This window comes from Oenanthe melanoleuca, chromosome 3 (genome assembly GCF_029582105.1).
Source record: "Oenanthe melanoleuca isolate GR-GAL-2019-014 chromosome 3, OMel1.0, whole genome shotgun sequence".
NCBI classification, from domain to species: domain Eukaryota; kingdom Metazoa; phylum Chordata; class Aves; order Passeriformes; family Muscicapidae; genus Oenanthe; species Oenanthe melanoleuca.
Window position 1 is genome coordinate 70,739,769 of NC_079336.1, and position 17,118 is coordinate 70,756,886.

The 17,118-nt window shown below is 40.2% G+C and overlaps 2 protein-coding genes and 1 long non-coding RNA gene across 28 annotated transcripts in view; 1 reads left to right on the forward strand and 2 right to left on the reverse strand.

Moving 5' to 3' along the window:
- The window catches only part of LOC130250954 (uncharacterized), a 42,140-nt gene extending 40,031 nt beyond the window's left edge, over positions 1 to 2,109 (forward strand). For 5 of the 6 annotated variants that reach the window (XR_008840078.1, XR_008840077.1, XR_008840075.1 and 2 more), the window contains one exon: positions 1,887 to 2,109. This is a non-coding gene — a long non-coding RNA (uncharacterized LOC130250954). The remainder of the gene's footprint in view (positions 1 to 1,886) is intronic. The other variant, XR_008840073.1, reaches the window with a different exon arrangement.
- The window catches only part of KIF25 (kinesin family member 25), a 40,747-nt gene extending 31,604 nt beyond the window's left edge, over positions 1 to 9,143 (reverse strand). For 2 of the 3 annotated variants that reach the window (XR_008840072.1, XR_008840071.1), the window contains exons 1-4: positions 8,951 to 9,087; positions 7,857 to 7,922; positions 3,764 to 3,880; positions 1,872 to 2,010 (exon numbers count right to left, since the gene is read on the reverse strand). Coding sequence is in view for 1 of the 3 variants with exons in the window: in XM_056487170.1 (XP_056343145.1) it covers positions 1,872 to 2,010; positions 3,764 to 3,880; positions 7,857 to 7,922; positions 8,951 to 9,028 (400 nt within the window). In the remaining 2 variants the exon portion in view is untranslated. Of the gene's footprint in view, positions 1 to 1,871; positions 2,011 to 3,763; positions 3,881 to 7,856; positions 7,923 to 8,950 lie in introns of all 3 variants that reach the window. The other variant, XM_056487170.1, reaches the window with a different exon arrangement.
- A 2,968-nt stretch (positions 9,144 to 12,111) lies between these two features.
- Positions 12,112 to 17,118, reverse strand: part of AFDN (afadin, adherens junction formation factor) — a 112,122-nt gene continuing 107,115 nt past the window's right edge. For all 19 annotated transcript variants that reach the window (XM_056486581.1, XM_056486563.1, XM_056486580.1 and 16 more), the window contains 2 exons: positions 15,017 to 15,095; positions 12,112 to 14,287 (listed from right to left, as the gene is read on the reverse strand). In XM_056486581.1, the coding sequence (XP_056342556.1) occupies positions 14,143 to 14,287; positions 15,017 to 15,095 (224 nt within the window). In that variant the 3' untranslated portion in view covers positions 12,112 to 14,142. The remainder of the gene's footprint in view (positions 14,288 to 15,016; positions 15,096 to 17,118) is intronic.

A 17,118-nucleotide genomic window follows, 5' to 3' on the forward strand; every position in this document is an offset into this window, starting at 1 on the left:
AAAACTAATCTAAAATTTTTATGAATTCCTACCTTTCCAAAAATCTGCTGAATTACTGCATCTGTCTCAGTAGTATCGTTTGCAGTTTGGCAGCCAATACTTTTAGCAAAAATTAGAGCAGCTTTATCTGAGGGAAACAGGCCTATAACAACAAAATAATAGGCACTTCTCTCTCTTATGAATTGCTACTGCTTAAATTTCAGTGGGAAAGGTGGCAGTAGCCTGGTTTTCAGATTCTGAATTAATATTTCTAAGCAAAGGACTACTCAGTTATTTTAAGAAAGTTTTACAGTTTGTTGCATGTCAAGTACAGCCTTGAAATTTACCTAATCAAATGTTTCTTCTGTAATTTTCTCCCTTGCTTTCAATCTCTATTTTAAGACTAAACTGGTAATGTATACTGTCTCCAGAATATATACTTAGGGCTTTCTGTCTACAAAAGATTACATGTAATTTAAGGACAGCAATTCCAATGGTCATATTAAACCTTAACAATAGAATCTCCACCTAAAACCCTTGACAGAGAACTAAAAACCAGCCAGATTCAAAACAAAAGTCATCCACCAAAATACCAACATGCTATATTTTGTTATAGCTCGGGAAGTTTCTCCTGCTTATGATTTCAAAGAACAATGCACCAGGAAGTGCAAATTTAGAACAATCAATGCAATTTTGCCAGACCTCCAAAGGAATATTTACTATTTATTTACACCACAACAGTTCAAGTGCCAAATTCAAGCTCATATCTGTTCAATTAGCCCCCTGCTTCAATAAGAGAAAAGTTCACTTTTTAGATAAAGTTAATTCTCAACTTTGAGATTTTTAACTTGATGGAACATTTTCTGTACAAGAATAATACAGTAATCAAATAAATTTTAATTATAACTTAGTACTTAACATACAGGAATAAGTTCTGTAAACACCCATCACCAAGAGTGCTGTTTGTGGTTATTGACATGAGGAGTCCCATCACAATCAAATTAATCCCAAAATTAAATAATTCAAGGAAAGAAAAGTACCTTTTAAATGGCAACATATGGATATCAGAGCATCACAAAGGGTCTCTGATTATAAATTTGTATATTTGATGTAGCTCTACAGGCAGCTACATGTCAAATAATGTAAGCATTGCATGTGTCATGTGATTCTCAGGCCTGGCAGGAGCTTCACCAGAATCAAGGATATTGAAAGCAGGTGCAGAGATCCATACCATGTGATCCAGGTACATGACCAAAGCACTTAATCCTCAGTGATGAGGGCAGAGTGCACCAGGAGCTCTCTTTCCTATGTAAACATGAACAAGGAAGTACCTGAATTCCAAAACAGCAATCCATGCACTGTTAGTATCTACAGTATCTAGTCCAACAGATGCAACTGGTTTTTGATTCTGAAGTAATTTTTTCCACTAAATACACAGAAATATTAAAAATCAAGTCTCTCCTATTTTCAGGCAGTATTTTCAGAAACCTCTAAAATCAGCCAAGTCCCTTCCTGGTACAGTCAAAAGTAGACAAATTTCAGCTTTATAAAGCAATGTGTACTCTTTATTCAGCTCTTCTAAAATAGCCAAGACAACAAGCCTGAGAACTTCAGTTTAAAAATGTTACAGCTGAGCCAACTCAGCAGCAGTCTAATAGCAGCTGTAATCCACATAAAAGACAAATCCAAATTATCAATCATAACCTCTGCAGAGTTATTTGTACTTCTAATGCTTCTGAACTCCTTGATGATTTAATGTCAAACAAGAAACAAATGCTACAATTCCAGTGACATGTTTCTCAAAAATCAGACTCAACCTTTAAATGTTACTAACATTGAACAATTACACTGTTGATGTTACATATTTGAAATCTAAGTGCAATGAGCCTTACTTTGCATTGCTTCAGTCTGCAGCTGTATCCCCTGGACTGCTGCCAGAACCTGGTAAAGACAAGTCTTGCTTTGACGTTGAAACTCTTTTGAAAGCTCAAGAGCAAACGAACGAAGGCTCTTCAGGTCTTGCTTAAGCCTCTTGTCAGCAAGAAGAAAAATATGTTATAAAGACACAGAACCAGCAGTTAAGAAGAATCAATACAACAACCCAAATTATTATGGTGAGACATCACAGGAAGGAAGAACCCTCTACTTGATGGAAGGAAGCCTTCAGGAGTAAATCTTTCAGTATGTTTAAAGAAGAATCGTGCAAAATATTCAGCAATGTAATTTCCTAAAACAAAATTTCAACAAGACTTTATGGATCCTTATCATTTTATCATACCTGTTTTGACCATAACAGAGCTCCAGGTATAACCAAGTCTCTTTGTTATTTCATCAGGCAAAAATAAGTGTGAGCATGTGTGGGTTCTGTCCACTTTCAAGTCATATCTAGAATTAGTAGTGAAAAACTGTGATCCATATTTCCCTTATTACTTTCATTTTTCACGATTTGATCAGGAGGAATTTGCTAGGATTCACTCAAGACATTTCTTGTATAGGCTAGTTCTATGTCCTCCAATCAGAACAGATGTATTTTGAAAAGATCAGAAACTGATGTTGTTCAGAAAAGTATTTGTATTTTGGATGTAACTCAGCGTAATATACATGATGAACTTTTAAATGTTTGTAAGATCAGCCTATATTCACTCACAAGTCCATCTAAATAAAAACAAATTGACCTGATTTTAGGATAAGTAAACTTCTTGATATCCAAGTCCTGAAATGGACATGTAAAGCTATCTTTAAGGTGAACTTAACAATATCCTATGTCACAGAAACACTGTGATATTTCATTGTCAGCCAGTGTTACAAAGTGTTACATATTCCGTGACATTTTATTTTTCTAACTGTGGTATTCACCTTGAATTGATTAACTAGTTTCAACAATAAAAAGGCAACCTAAACTAAAGGGACAAATTCATTGCATTTCTCACTCTCAAAAGCCACACAATGTAAATGGGAAGGAGTTTTTTGTTATTATGGGTATAGGATGACTCTTCATTTAGACATTTATTTAGAGAGCTGTGCTCCCTCCTAGTATTCACTGACATCTGATAGTAAACTCTCTCGATCCACTGGTATTGCATCACAAGAAGTTCTGCCACACTAGCTAACCAAAAATGTGAAATACCACCACAAAACTTACAAAGCAGAACCACTGTAATTAAACCGTACAGTTCCATTGGAAGGGACCTACAACAATCATCTAGTCCAACAATGCTACAGTTAAGCTGCATCCTTCCCTAAAAGGAACTCACTACTCTGTGGAGTAACGGCACAAAAGAACACTTAAACAAAGGAGAATATTATGGTACTGGGACTAGGATATGCAAAATTAAAGTCTGAGTGAGCACACAGCAAACTACTCTTCTTGTGAGATCTGCCAGAGAACTCTTAGTAATCAGTGGAGCTCTCAAATGCTTTTTTAAAAGGATTTGCCTATCTAAAGTATATCACAATTATTGTTGTTAAGGAAGTCTGTGTGACAGTCAAATTGGGAATTCTAAAGTTTTGATTACAAAAATATCTATCTCAGGTATTAATAGCACCCTGTATGTAAGATCCTAGAGCTCAGAAGAATCCACTTTTACCAGTCTCTCAAGTGACTTTGCAGCCCATTACAGCAAAATCACTATGAAATCACTGCTACACCTCACTGCAAGCTCTGTTGTGAATACAGTAAAGCCACAGATCACATTAATATCACAATACCATTTTCTGGAGTTTACTATAGTTGATGAGTATATAGAGAATTGATTATGTCTACATTATTACTAAATTCCTTTACCTTTATTGCTCCATGCAGCTGGGTTACAGCAGAACTCCTCTGCAGTTTCATCTGTTGGCCATGAGCAGCATAGAGCTGCAATACTTCATTAGTGCTTCTTCCAGCCAACCCTTGATACTATTAAAAAAAACAAAAAAAAACCCCAAAAAAACAAAAACACCAAAAAAACCAGAAAAACAGAAAAAGTTACTTAAAACGTTCTTGTTTCCTATTGCATTCTATCCCCTTTTTCTCTGTAAATATTTGTAATTCGGCTGATTACTTAGGATGTTGCCAATACTTAATTTCTTTGCTAATATCTTTTTCTGAGTCACATGAAGAATCACCTCATGGTAACAAGCCAATATCACAAATTGGCCTGTTAGTTGTAAACTTGAGCACTAGATTATTAAAATGCTTTTGCAGTACCTACACCCTCTTACTTATGCTTGAGGTGGATCTAAAAGGTTAAAACTGTGCCTTCACTTAGGGAAAAGGGCTGGTTACACAGCTGGATTAAGTGTCTCTGGAAACTACACTTAATGCAGAAAGCACTGAGGAAGGACATGACAGAACAAAGGCAAACATACACGTGTTAACTGCTGAAATCCTGAAGTAGTTGGTAATACACAGCCCCCAGCTTTGTGCTCCCTGACAACAACAGCTCCATTACAATCAGAGGGTTGCAATGGTGCCAAGCTGGGCCAACAAAGCCTTACTCTAGGTCTTCAGAAATCACAGCAACCAAAGCAATTTTTAAAGGTTGTGGAGAGGAATGCCTTCTGACAGTCTAAAATTACCTATTATGCAAAAGCAATTTTTATGGCAAACTTAGGAATTTTTTTATATGTTGAAATCAAAAGGAAAATAGAAATAATTCAACTTCAAATATTTACAATCATGCATACAAAAAGAGTCATCTCGGTAAAGACTTCTTGTGGAAGAATCTGCATTCCACTAAAAAATGCATTTTTTGTAATTTTGTGACAGTCCTGGTGCTTAAAATGTGCTGCAACTTCTTCCCCTGCCACGTGTTGACACATCATTCCTTAACCAATACCAATTACCTCTTCCTCTAGTTTTGAAATGCACTTGTCTCTTGCACAGACTTATTTCCTACTTTATTCACACCATACATTCTGTGACTGCAATTCCCTGTTATTTAAATTAGCAAAGCATAGAAGAGTAAGACAAAAGACATGAAAGAGCTAAATCTACCCACACAATGGATTTTATTCAATTCCAATAATCTGATAACAATAGGTAAATAGCAAACATTTAATTACAGTTTAAGTACAGGCAATTTCGGCAAAACCAGTATAACATGCTGAACTGTTAGGATAAAGAAAGATTGTATTTTTAAAAAAAAAAAAAAAATAAAAAAAGCAATATTTTCATGTTGCTTTTTCACCTTCGCAAGGTATTAATCTTCTATTTACACATGCAAGTGGAAGGTCTGTACAACAACCTTAGCACTAATAGAAAAAGTTCTTACAAGAAATAGATAGCAGGAAGAGGGTAGGTTTCTAAACAAATTGTTACAGGCTTTAAGATCCCAGGTATCGAGACTGATTCTGTACAGTGTTTACACGCTCTGAAAATCTAAGGATTTTCAAGACTCACGTTATTCAGATGCAATACTTAGAAACAGCTTCAAAAAATGCACACAAGTAGTGCACCAGAATTAGTATCTCTAATCACGCGTGAAAAGTTAAGCATATGTAAATAAGCAATTGCAGTACTCAAGTCGTGTTGTTAACTAAGCTTAGGGTAGTTAAAACTCCTTTTAGCACCTAATCTGCACCATCTGCAGAGATTCCCCTTGACTCTCCACATTTCTCAACACTAAGATAAAAGCGGAAGGGTCGGTGCTACTGTCATTGCATCACTTCCACTATCATCTTTATTGCAATTGTTGCCTTGATTTTGGGGTTTTCTCCACTAAAATAGTTTTAACATTCACCAGGGTTGTTCATAGGCCAGCACTTGCAAACCTGAGCTTGAGCACAGAAGCAAAAAATGGATTAAAACATTTTTATAGTCAGCTTTACTACAAGCAGAAGTGAAAATGAACTACTCAGTAGTGTTCTCCAGCGTGAAATCTCAGTTTTGCAATTGGATCCATTCTGGCAGACTTGGCTTTATGCGGTGAAGGCTGCAAGGTCAGGACCTCAAAAACTGCTAGTAAAAGCAAGGGCTATGCAGCCAGATAAACAGATTTCAACCAGGAAAAAAACAGGGCAAAAGCTGGTCCACCTAAAAGAATCTGACTTCCTACACTGGGTAACAACCCCTCCAGTATGCTGCTGGGATAACAATATACCAGACAGCAGAACACAGGAGAAGTGCTGAAATTCATCACTGTCTCAAGGATGTAAGGGGAGGTCTATAGCAGGAGATAACATTTCAGTAAGACTGATGCAACCTATAGACAAACATTTACACTGCAAAACCTAATTTATGGCAATCCTCATAAGTTTGTCTCCAAAGCTTCCCAACTCACTCCAGCCAAAATGAATCCAATTAGCTTTTACAAGTTAAGAATGAGACCTCTGTTAACCCTGGTCCCTGTGATTTAACTTGTTAAAGCTCAATCACTTAGGCAGCTCCCCAACAGATCCGAAGGACCAGGGACAGACAGTCAAGGGCAGTAGCTTTTCTCACCAGCATGGCTGGTAGAACATCAGGACATATGGTGCACTATTGCACAACCTTAAAGATACTAATTTCAATTAGTATTGCTTTTAATAGAGTCTTCAATTAAGGTAAAACTATTTCATACATGTCAGTTCAGCTCATATTTTCAGATTGCTGGGGCAAATTAACCAAGAAGAGGCAAAATTTTTAATTTTTTTAGTTTAATATCTAAATAACTGCCTAGATCAGTGCAAGAACCATCAGAGCAAGATTAATTGCAAAGGATTTAATTTGAAATTGTTTCTGACTGATGGTGGTAACACTGCCCACACCCCTCATGGTAGGTACCCATTTTTTCCAGCATACTTTTCAATAAAATGAAGCAGTGTTCTATTTCAAAAACAAGACTTCATTTTCTAATACACAGGCAACTCCTTCCTACATCTGATACACCTTACTAACTAGAATAATTTCTTTCTTGTGCTTGTGAGGATAAAAAATAATCAGCTGAAATACTGAAATATTGTAAAGCAGAACAAAGACAATAAAAACATTTCCTCAGAATAAATTAGTGTTCTGTATAGCTAGCAAAACTCATTTCAGATATACCACCTGTTTCCAGTTAGACTTTGAAAAATGTTAAACCCACTTTTATCCACGTGTGTTAGCAAACCCACAGGGAGGGCAAATGGCTTCCCTGAGGTCACCCAGCCAATTAATGTTTCAGCCCAGATTAGAAACTCTTGGCCAACAGTTTGTATCACCACTAAGACTCACAGCTGGCGCTGCTCTAGCAACCTAATCTACATTCAGAATTCTTTACATCTCTGAAATCTTCCCTTTGAAGGTCCCAAACATTATCACAAGCTGCTCCTTATTTCAGTGAGGATCTAGGAATAACCTATGCTTCCGTAGAAGGATATAAAGCAATGAGGGTATCCAGTTGTTGCTGTATGCTCTGTAACAATGCACATGTGCAACAATACCAGCACTGCAAAAACACACACAGCAGGGCATCCCTGGTAATTCTACTCCCAATCAAGTATCTCTCCTGCATTCTGTGAACAGCTATTTTCACAGCATCATCCTAATTGTGTCAAAAGTACTCCTGAAAAATCTGCCACTGTCTTTTTGACAAACATGTTCCCTGTAAGAAGAAATAGCCCATATTTCATGCTTCCAGAGTAATTCCCTCAGTTCACCTTTCTAGATTTAACACAATAGCAAACATTTAAATCCACGCTGTCTTCTAGTTACTTAATCAGCCTATTACTGCTACCATTCATGATTTTGAAAAGAAAGAGATGCTGAGCCTTAATCCCTGTATAGATCTTCCCAACTGGTAAAGAGGGCAAAACCTGAAGAGAGGAAGAAAGATTTCAGCATCTTTTTTTTCTATTTCCACAAGAATTATTTTTGAAAAAAAAAAACAAAAACAAAAAACAAAACAAAACCAAAACAAAAAAACAACAGTCACCTCTGCAAGTTTTAGATGAAGAAGAGCATTTTCAGTTTCCAGGACAACTATTCTTTCTTCTTTGGTCTAAGGAAGAAAACCCACCCAAATACACAAAAATGAAAACTTTAAAAATATGAGTCTGATTAATATAGCTTCATTATGATACCCTTCATCACAGCTGTTTCTCAAACTTCTGAGATCCATGGACTACCTACCTTCATCTCCTAATCACAACAGTATTTACATATGAGCATGCAAAAATTAGGATCAACTCTTAATTTTTATTTTTATCTTTTCTGTTATATTGCTTGCTTGTGTGGGGACGCACAGGCACACAACTTAAAGCGCTTTTGCTTTGCGAAACCACCTCCTCCCGGCATTTTGCAGAACCGTGGTCCTTTGAAAAGCACTATTTTATTTATTTATACATAAGCACGTAGCTCCCATTTCCAAGTCAGCACTATTAGAAGTGTCGGACGCTGGGCCGGCCAGGCGCTCCCTCAGCACCGGGGCACCCGAGAGCGCTGAGGGAAGGAGAGCCGCTCACTGCTCTGCCGCTCTCCTTCCGTGCCACCCCAGCCGGGGCAGCTCCTCCAGCACACGGGGCCCAACCAGCCGCACTCGCTGCCGGTTCGGGATCCCCACCCCAGCCGGGGCAGCTCCCGCAGCACACGGGGCCCGTCCAGCCGCACTCGCTGCCGGTTCGGGATCCCCAGCCCAGCCGGGGCAGGCTCCTCCAGCACACGGGGCCCGTCCAGCCCCACTCGCGGCCGGTTCGGGATCCCCGCCCAGCCGGGGCAGGCTCCCGCAGCACACGGGGCCCGTCCAGCCGCACTCGCGGCCGGTTCGGGATCCCCGCCCAGCCGGGGCAGGCTCCCGCAGCACACGGGGCCCGTCCAGCCGCACTCGCGGCCGGTTCGGGATCCCCGCCCAGCCGGGGCAGGCTCCTCCAGCACACGGGGCCCGTCCAGCCGCACTCGCGGCCGGTTCGGGATCCCCGCCCAGGCAGCAGCGCGGCCCGGCCGCGCCCCCCAGGCCCTCCCGCCCGGCGCGAGGCGCGGCCCCGCAGCACGTGCCCGCCCGCAGGCCCCGCCCCGGCCCCGCCCCCTCACGCGCAACCGCTGCTCCAGCTGCCGCAGGCGCTGCGCCCACACGGAGCCCGCGTCCAGCCCGCGGCGCGGCCGCATCATCCTCCCGGTCCCGCGCCGAGGCGGAGCGAGAGCGGCTCCGGCTGCGGCTGCGGCTGCGGCTGCGGGGGGGATTTAACCCGGGACGCGTCTGGGGCGGCAGCGCTGCTGCCATGGCGACGGGCCCGCCTCTTCCCCGCCCAGAGTCCAGCGCCCTGCGCTGCGATTGGCTGAGCGAGCGCCACAGCCCGCCAGCCACGCCTCGCTCCTGAGTGGCACGGCGGCCAACCAATCCGCGAGCAGGGAGCGGCAACGGGGCGGGGCCACGGCGGGGGCATGTGCCCGAGGGCGCCCCCAGCAGGGAGAGTGAGCGGGGGGCGGGCGCGCTGTCCGTCGGGCTGTGGATCCCTCGGCCTGCAGAGTCCCGATCTCAGAGGCCAAGGCCAAGGATAAGGGCAGGGAGTGCAGGGGTAGAAGGAAAGCCTGGAGCTCCCAAGGCTAGTGTAAGGCCACCCGGTTCCTGGGCCCAGGGGCACAAACCTCACACCCGGGCAAAGGGCGAAGAGGACAGAATTGAGAGCTCTGATACCGGCTACAGGAGTTCCCCCCTAAGCAGCTGGTGATGTGTGCTTTGGGCTAAGGCTGTAAGGGCCACAAAGAAGATTAAGGGATAGGAGCATCTGTTACCCGGAGTGTGCTGGGGGAAGCGCAGCCTGGAGGAGGGGAAGGCTGAGGGGGATCCAGTCAGTATGTGCAAATACCTGATGGGAGACTGTCAACACCACAGACTGTGCTCTGCGGTGCCCAGGGGCAGTACAAGAGGCAAGAGTCTAAGGATAGTGTGAGGATAGTCAAACACTGGCACAGGCTGTCCTGAGAGATGATGGAGTGTCCACCCTTGGAGCTACTCAAGCCCCAATTAGACCCAGCCCTGGGCAAGCAGCTGTAGCTGACCTTGCTTTGGTGCTGAGCGGGATGATGCACCACAGTCTGTTTAGTAATTGCAAACACGGCCGGCATTAGGGCTGTTGTAGGACCGGCACAAAGCCTGTGGGTTCAGGTGGGGTGGGACTCCCAAGAAGCTGCCCACGGCAGGAGCTATTCATTCAGGCTATAGCTGGGGGCCTCACACTGAGGTTTCCAAGGTGAAAATGTGACATGCATTAGCGATATTACTTGGTACTCTGCTGTACCACACTGAAAGATTTACATGGTCTTGAAAGCAGTCATTATATTTTTTGGCTATAAAATATGTAAGTATACCAGATACAGACATGTCAGCTTCTTGGAAGTGGGAAATAGTGCTATTTTTGCACTGTAGTTGTTTGGGTTTGTTTTTTCTTTAAACCAAAACCAACATGATAATTACAGAGGAATCCAGTTCTGCAAAATAGCAAGTCTCAAGTTACTCTCTACTGAACATGGCAAATGTGCTCTCATGCGGGCAGTAGAAAATCCAAAGACACAGAGCAGTGAATCCCTCCATGTTTAGTACAAAAGGGATAGTGCTCCTTTACTAAGGAACCCAGATACAGCCCACCTATCAAGGCCAAACCAAACACCCCTGTGCAGCTCTATCCACCGTCTTCTGGGATCCTCCATCTTCAACAAGTTACTATAATCTATAGCCTCTGTTCAGACAAAAAGACCCATCTAGCTGGTTGCAGTTAGGTTTGGCACACAAAAGTGTAACTCAGCAGTTCCTCCTTGCAACTAGGTCTGCTTTGATTGAAAAATGAGAACTGACAAATGGATACAGGCTAAAGAACAGTTCAAAAGTGCTGCAGTGGTGTGGAAGTTACAAGATGTTGGCACTAAGGCAGACAGGATTTTAATCAGTATCAGCTATTTTGGGGAGGATGATTCAGTTGCTTGCAGGGTGTGACTCACAATTCTTGACAATGAGCTGTGATTTTATATGTACTGCTTATCCTGCACCAGTAATCAAGTCAGAACAATGTTATTTTCCAGCAAAACTCAGCTTCATCCAGAAGGATCGCCTCTGAAGTGTAATGGTTAATGTCTCCCTTACTGTGGATTTTACCCACTATTAATGAGATTAAGGATCTTGTTTCTGTAGGCTGTAACAGACAAGACTTAATTTGTTATTACTCCTTGAAGTAATAACCTAAAAGTGAGCATTCACTACTCCTATTTAGTAATTTCTCTGTGCACCTCTGAAGATCAAATAGTACTGAAAATTTTCCCATCAGTAGAAAAACAAAAAAATCTCAGTATGATGAATGACTGATTATAATAGCAGCAAATCTCCTTAGGGGTCTTCTTTCTATTTCCAAAGCTTAGAAGAGATTGCTTGATGGGCAGGGAACAAAACAGCCTGTTGGTGAGAACTGGGCAAGAAACAATTATAAAGTCCATCTTCTAGAAATGCTGCCAAACTGTACTGCAGCACACTCTTCTACACTGATTCTCTGCTTTGAAGAATCTCAAATACACCATTTTTTTCTTGTACTAGCTCTTTTGTTTAGACTGAGGGACTCATATAGAGAAGGGCAACGGATTGTTTCCATTTTCTTCTAGTCTGGACAGTCTACATTCAAAATTAAAAGTTGAGTTCTTTTGAGGTTATAAATGGCTCTCAATCCCATCTTCAGCAGATGTACAGCTACAGCAGAAGGCATCTACAGCACTTCACTGGGGCCTGGCTTCCTCCCCAAGCAGAGTTTGAACTGCTGACTCCCATTAACCACAGCAATCCCAGTGGGAACCCTGCACACACTGTTTACTTTTCAAGAGATGCCATGTTCTAGGTTCCTCTTTGCTGTTAGAAAAACAACTTTGCACTTGAGGATGATACAGTGCGACTAGTCTGTAAATGGACACCACTGGTATTTACTACTACTTAAATTGCTGGTTAAGCTATAAAAATCACATCCTTCAAGTCAGCACTATAAGTGTCATACATTAGACTAAGAAATTATCCTCTCTTATTAGTTAAGGTCAGTCTCTGTTGATTGTCCATGTAAAATTAATTTGAGGTTTTCAAATGAGATACACTGACTTTGCTTGTAAATACATTTTAAGAGGACAAGCAAGGCAAAACATTTTAAGAGCCCCTCTGGTTTATGATAATGTTGTTAGGAACACAGAACTAAATAAGAATACAAAAAACATTTAATGCAAAGTTAAATACAATACAAACTTTATTAAAAATAGGTTGCAAGTGAAATACAGTAGAAATGGGAAACTACAGCAGTTTTGATGTTTTTTTTCAAATAATGCACAGACAAATATGAAAAGCACTTTTACACATATTCACACTTGACCCGAATGCCCAATAGCGGCCAAATCCACTCAACTGAAGGTTATAGGTATTTTTTTGCTAAGCCTTTTTCAGAGTCTAGCAGCAACAGTAATTCAGCCACAGCATAAGTTTTTTTCCTCAAGAAAAATTTGTCACTGTAAGGCTGCTAGTGTTCTCAAGATAAATTGGGAGAGGCTTGCTTTTGCTGATGAACAGACATAGCAAGCATGCAGATCCTTCATTAACACTTTGAACCAGTTTAATCTTCTACTTCATATTTAACAGGTGAAACGGTAAAAGCACACTTTCAAATAAGAAACCTGAAATACGTAAAAAATATTTACACTCCAATTTTCATTAACTTGCATTTATTTATCATACAACTCTTATTAAAAGTGATTTCTTTCCTAAGGCAGTGAAAGTCTACCCCTTTGTATTTGGAAGTGTGCACAAATCCCTAAATATATATTTATAAGAGAACAATATGATACAGGAAAAAAAAATCATCTAAAGCCAGTAAAGGGCTTTGTCAAATAGAAAATTTGTTTGGAATCACAATATATGTTGTCTTAACATCACACAATGAGAAAGACTCTGATGAGGTCCTTATTCCCAACATCATCAGCCACATAAGCATAGCTGAGGAAATAGTGGGAGGAAAAAGATTAACAATTTAAAATTAAATAAGGCTATAACAGTGTGTAAAAATAGCTTGAACTGCCAAAAAGGCTTTCAGTACGACAGTAACAGGATGTCAGTAAAGCCAGCTAGATGGAAGAGGAGCTCTCTAGCACTGCTTCCTCATGTGAGCAGGGATGGTGCCTTGCTAGCACACCAGCTCTGTTAATGACCTTGTGAACGTTCCCATTTCCAGACTGCAGTATTATATTTGATGCTTTACACTTCATCTTCTTCTCTAATATGCCAATTCACATCTCCATAGACAACAAAAATCTATTGCTGAACTGATAATAACATCAATAATTATCAATACTGTTCCAGGCCCAATTGTCCAATAACTTCTAATCTGAATTTCTCAAAAAACATATCCACGTGTTCTGCTCACCTTCTAACAGGAATCCTCGCCTTTAACACACTACTAACATTTTGGTCCTAGCTGATGAAGGGCCACTAAGTGTAGCCTGCTATCTATTGCTTATGTAGTTTTTAATGAAACAGTTATCCAAAAGTTATCTTCACATTTTCAAAGTCTGAAGCACATGTAGTAGGGATGCATCAACAAAGACTTTTCCATAACTACAGATAAAATCTTAGGCATCCATTTTAGACCCAACAAATACATAGGAATAGAAACATTTTTATTCCAAGAGAATATATCTAGAGAATGTGTGTTATGCCAGTACTAAGTAATGGTAAGATCTGTATTGATATGCTGCTCCTTCCATGAACACCATACAGTATGTCAAACTTGCATATGAAACTTTATTTAAGGTGGCCCAGACATTGGCTTCTTGTTGAACAACCTAAAATACTCATTTCTAGTGCACAGTATAGTTTAGGCAGTTCAAGCTATTCTCACTCTCTCTGCTCAGCAGCTAAAACAAAAGTGTGTCTGTAAAACACCAGGAAACAGAACTTATCTTTGACAAGTGCTACTTGGACTGGTGCAAAAGAACTTAACCCCCAAAACAGAAAAAAGTTACCTTCACGTGATTCATATCTTTAAAAATTTACAGTGCTTTCATTGTATAAACCACAAGCTCCTGGCAAAGTAATCAGTTTTCTTGCTATTGCAACATCTCTAAGTCTTAATTAACAGTCTTAGATATAGAGGAATCAAAGTCACTCCTTTCAGAAAACATTCATTTTCTGTTCATACTTAGTAGTGTGCCCCCAATCTCAAACCCTCAATTTGGAGATCATCCATTACATCTGATAAGGTGCTTTAATCTTATTTTGTGTTCAGCTCATTTTCCAGTTCCATTAGTTTCCTAGAAGCTTTTACTTTATTAGATACATCCTGACCCTGTGAAAAAAGTCGCTGGCGTTCCCTGAACGTCAAGTTTTCTGGTGCTCCAGGTAAATCTGCATCTTGACTGCAAAGGAAACAAAAAGTATTTTTTATAAATCTCATCTACAAGATCCTTAAACATAATCATTCTTGATGACATGTAATGACAGCTTCTTTGACTACAGCAAAGGAGTCCCCGTTCTGTGTTCTGAAAGGTTTTGTTCCTCACACACTCTGATATTGTGCTATCACTTAAGAGAAATGTATGACTTGACCACTTATGGCATGTCAACATAAATGGAAATGCTTGCCAGTTTTCAACATGAATGGCAGGTATAAACTAAGGCTCTGCCTGTATTAACAAAGCATTACTGCTTTGGCTAAACTAGAAAGCTTTTCCGTGGTGGCACATTTCTAAGTAAAAGCACTGGAAAACCATTGTCCCATCTTCAGTATGCTACATGGTAAAACCCGTATGAGATATATATGCAGCTTATATTATTTATGCTTATTACAAATTTGGTAAGAATTCCACTGGAGAAGTACTGTTCAGACTTATAAAAACACCTAAATCAGTTCAAGTTACTCATTTACAGTGATCATTTTGTTTACTTAGTTGCAGTGCCAAAACTCGTTGCTGTTCAGCAGTGCTTCAGATCATCTAAGGACTTGTGGAGAGAACTTAGTTGTGTTTTATAGTAACCCATAATAGACCCAACAGCAGAATTCTTGAATAGCCCCCAGAGATACAATGAAAATACTGCAGAAGTTAGCCAAGTCAGTTTATAAAAGTTTATGGACTCCTGTATATCACCTTTTAGATCTTTTGTCTCTTGGATCCCGATAAACTTCCCCAGCAGCTGCTCCTGTAGATCCAGTGTATGAATTTATTCCTTATGGAAAAAGAAGTAAGTAGTAAGTTAAAGGACTGCAGTTACAACACAGAAGTTTTATACTGTATTCCTTCAAAAAGGTGCAGTGCTTCTTTCAAGAAACAATCTCAAATGAGAATAGTAAATAATAGAGGTCATCTGACGTCTAGAATATTTAAACTCAGTACTAAAAAATTCCAACCCTCTTAAAATGGCCTAATTTTGTTTGGATTATCCAGCATATGCCAAATCATGGTCTTTAACTTATTATGGCTTATTGTACAACAGACAGCTGCTCAAGGAGATCAACAGAAAGAGCAACACTCTTCATTATCCTGTGACAAACTCCACAGGAAGTAAGTTAGCTGTAGCTCCTCTCTTTCTGAGGCTGAAAGTAAGCAAAGATTTCTATATACCATCTTTGCAATTTGGCAGAATCAGATTTTTAGTTTCTGTTAAGTCTCAGTATACACACAGTATCACTCAGAAGATGGCCCCTTCCTCCCACCCCTGAATTTAAATTTCAGGTAACTCTTGCAGCACTGCACCTTTAAGTTGATATAACAGACAAGTTTTACACATTATATTAATTCTTTGTAAAGGCCACAAGACAAAACCTTTTATTTCCAATCAGAAGTTTAATAATTTAGTTGACATTTAAGACCATATTCTCTTAATAACTGTCAGGAAAAGAGTAAAAAGAAGTGTCAGTACACTACTCAGATTTGTGTTCAGACAGTTCTGGTTTCAGTATCATACATGTTATGTCTTGTGAACCTTCTTTGGTACAAAAGGAGATGTTTGCTTCTTCCACTGGTACATCTAACTTCCCAGAAATATTCAGAAAAAATTCTGAATGAGGCTAGAATATACAAGCCAATTTAGCTAATGTGTTGTAGGCCAAATTTTTTCCACCATAAATTTGCAGCAAACCAAATCATACTAGGTATGCCAGGCATATCAAATTTTTTTCCTCTCAATTGTGAGTCTTACATTCCTGTAAGTACTGCCTTCCCGACTTTGAAAAGCTTGTGGCTGCATCCACAAGCTGTGGTTTATAGCTTTATTTGCATTAGGATAGTGGTTTTCATTTGGGTGTTGACTTTTTCCTTGGTGAGCTGAGAGACTCAGTGGTCTTCAGAGACCCAGTGGAAGAAGGCACGAGAGCAAAATTTGCAGAAGCATGGTTTACTAGAGTTAACACTCAGAACAAGAAAGAGCTGTAAAGGACAGGAATGTAATAGAGTCAGCGAGATGGGAGATGGTCAAACTGCACAGTGAATTCTGCATTTTGTGCAAACGGCTTTGTACGTTACGCAGGCAGTCTTCAGAGAAGCTTGAGCAATCAAGTGAAGTTAACCTGTTCTCATGGCTAGTTTAAAAATTATGAAATAAGAGTATTCAGAATTAGTTGTATGGTTTATGAATTAGGCTATTAAAGGCGAAGCATCATACTACAATACTCCTTACTTATTACCAAAACCCTAACCAAATCTTTGTAAGCTGTCCTTTCAATTGTTTTCCAGGAAAAACATATGTGCACACACAATACCACTGAACATTTCACTTTCCTGAGATTCATTTCTCAATTAAAATTAACAGAAAGCAGGATTAGAAATGCTATTATATACTAAATGGCATTCTGGGTTGTGGATGATGGGAGGCAGGGAGAGTGGTGGTGACAACTAGTGACTGATGGCTCTAGGGTTGCTTAATTCATTACTTGTAAAGCCTTCAAAGTGCCAAATAGGGAAGGGAAGCAAGGGCTTTTGCAAGCCTATGTGCTGTGATGGAAGGTACATTTTACTCTTTATTACAGTCAGTTTCAAATAGAAATTTCTAGAAAAATAAAGTCCTTTGAAAAAAAAAAAAAATCATTACAGACATACACTACCAATGTTTCATGTCAGAAGCCTGCCATTTCAGAATATTCTTAATTCTTTGTGATATCTGGTGTTCAAAAGCTGAAGTCGTTCTGGTACAAAACTGGCTGAGGGTTTAATCATGCTTCACATGCATGATGGTTAGGCACAATGGTAGTCCA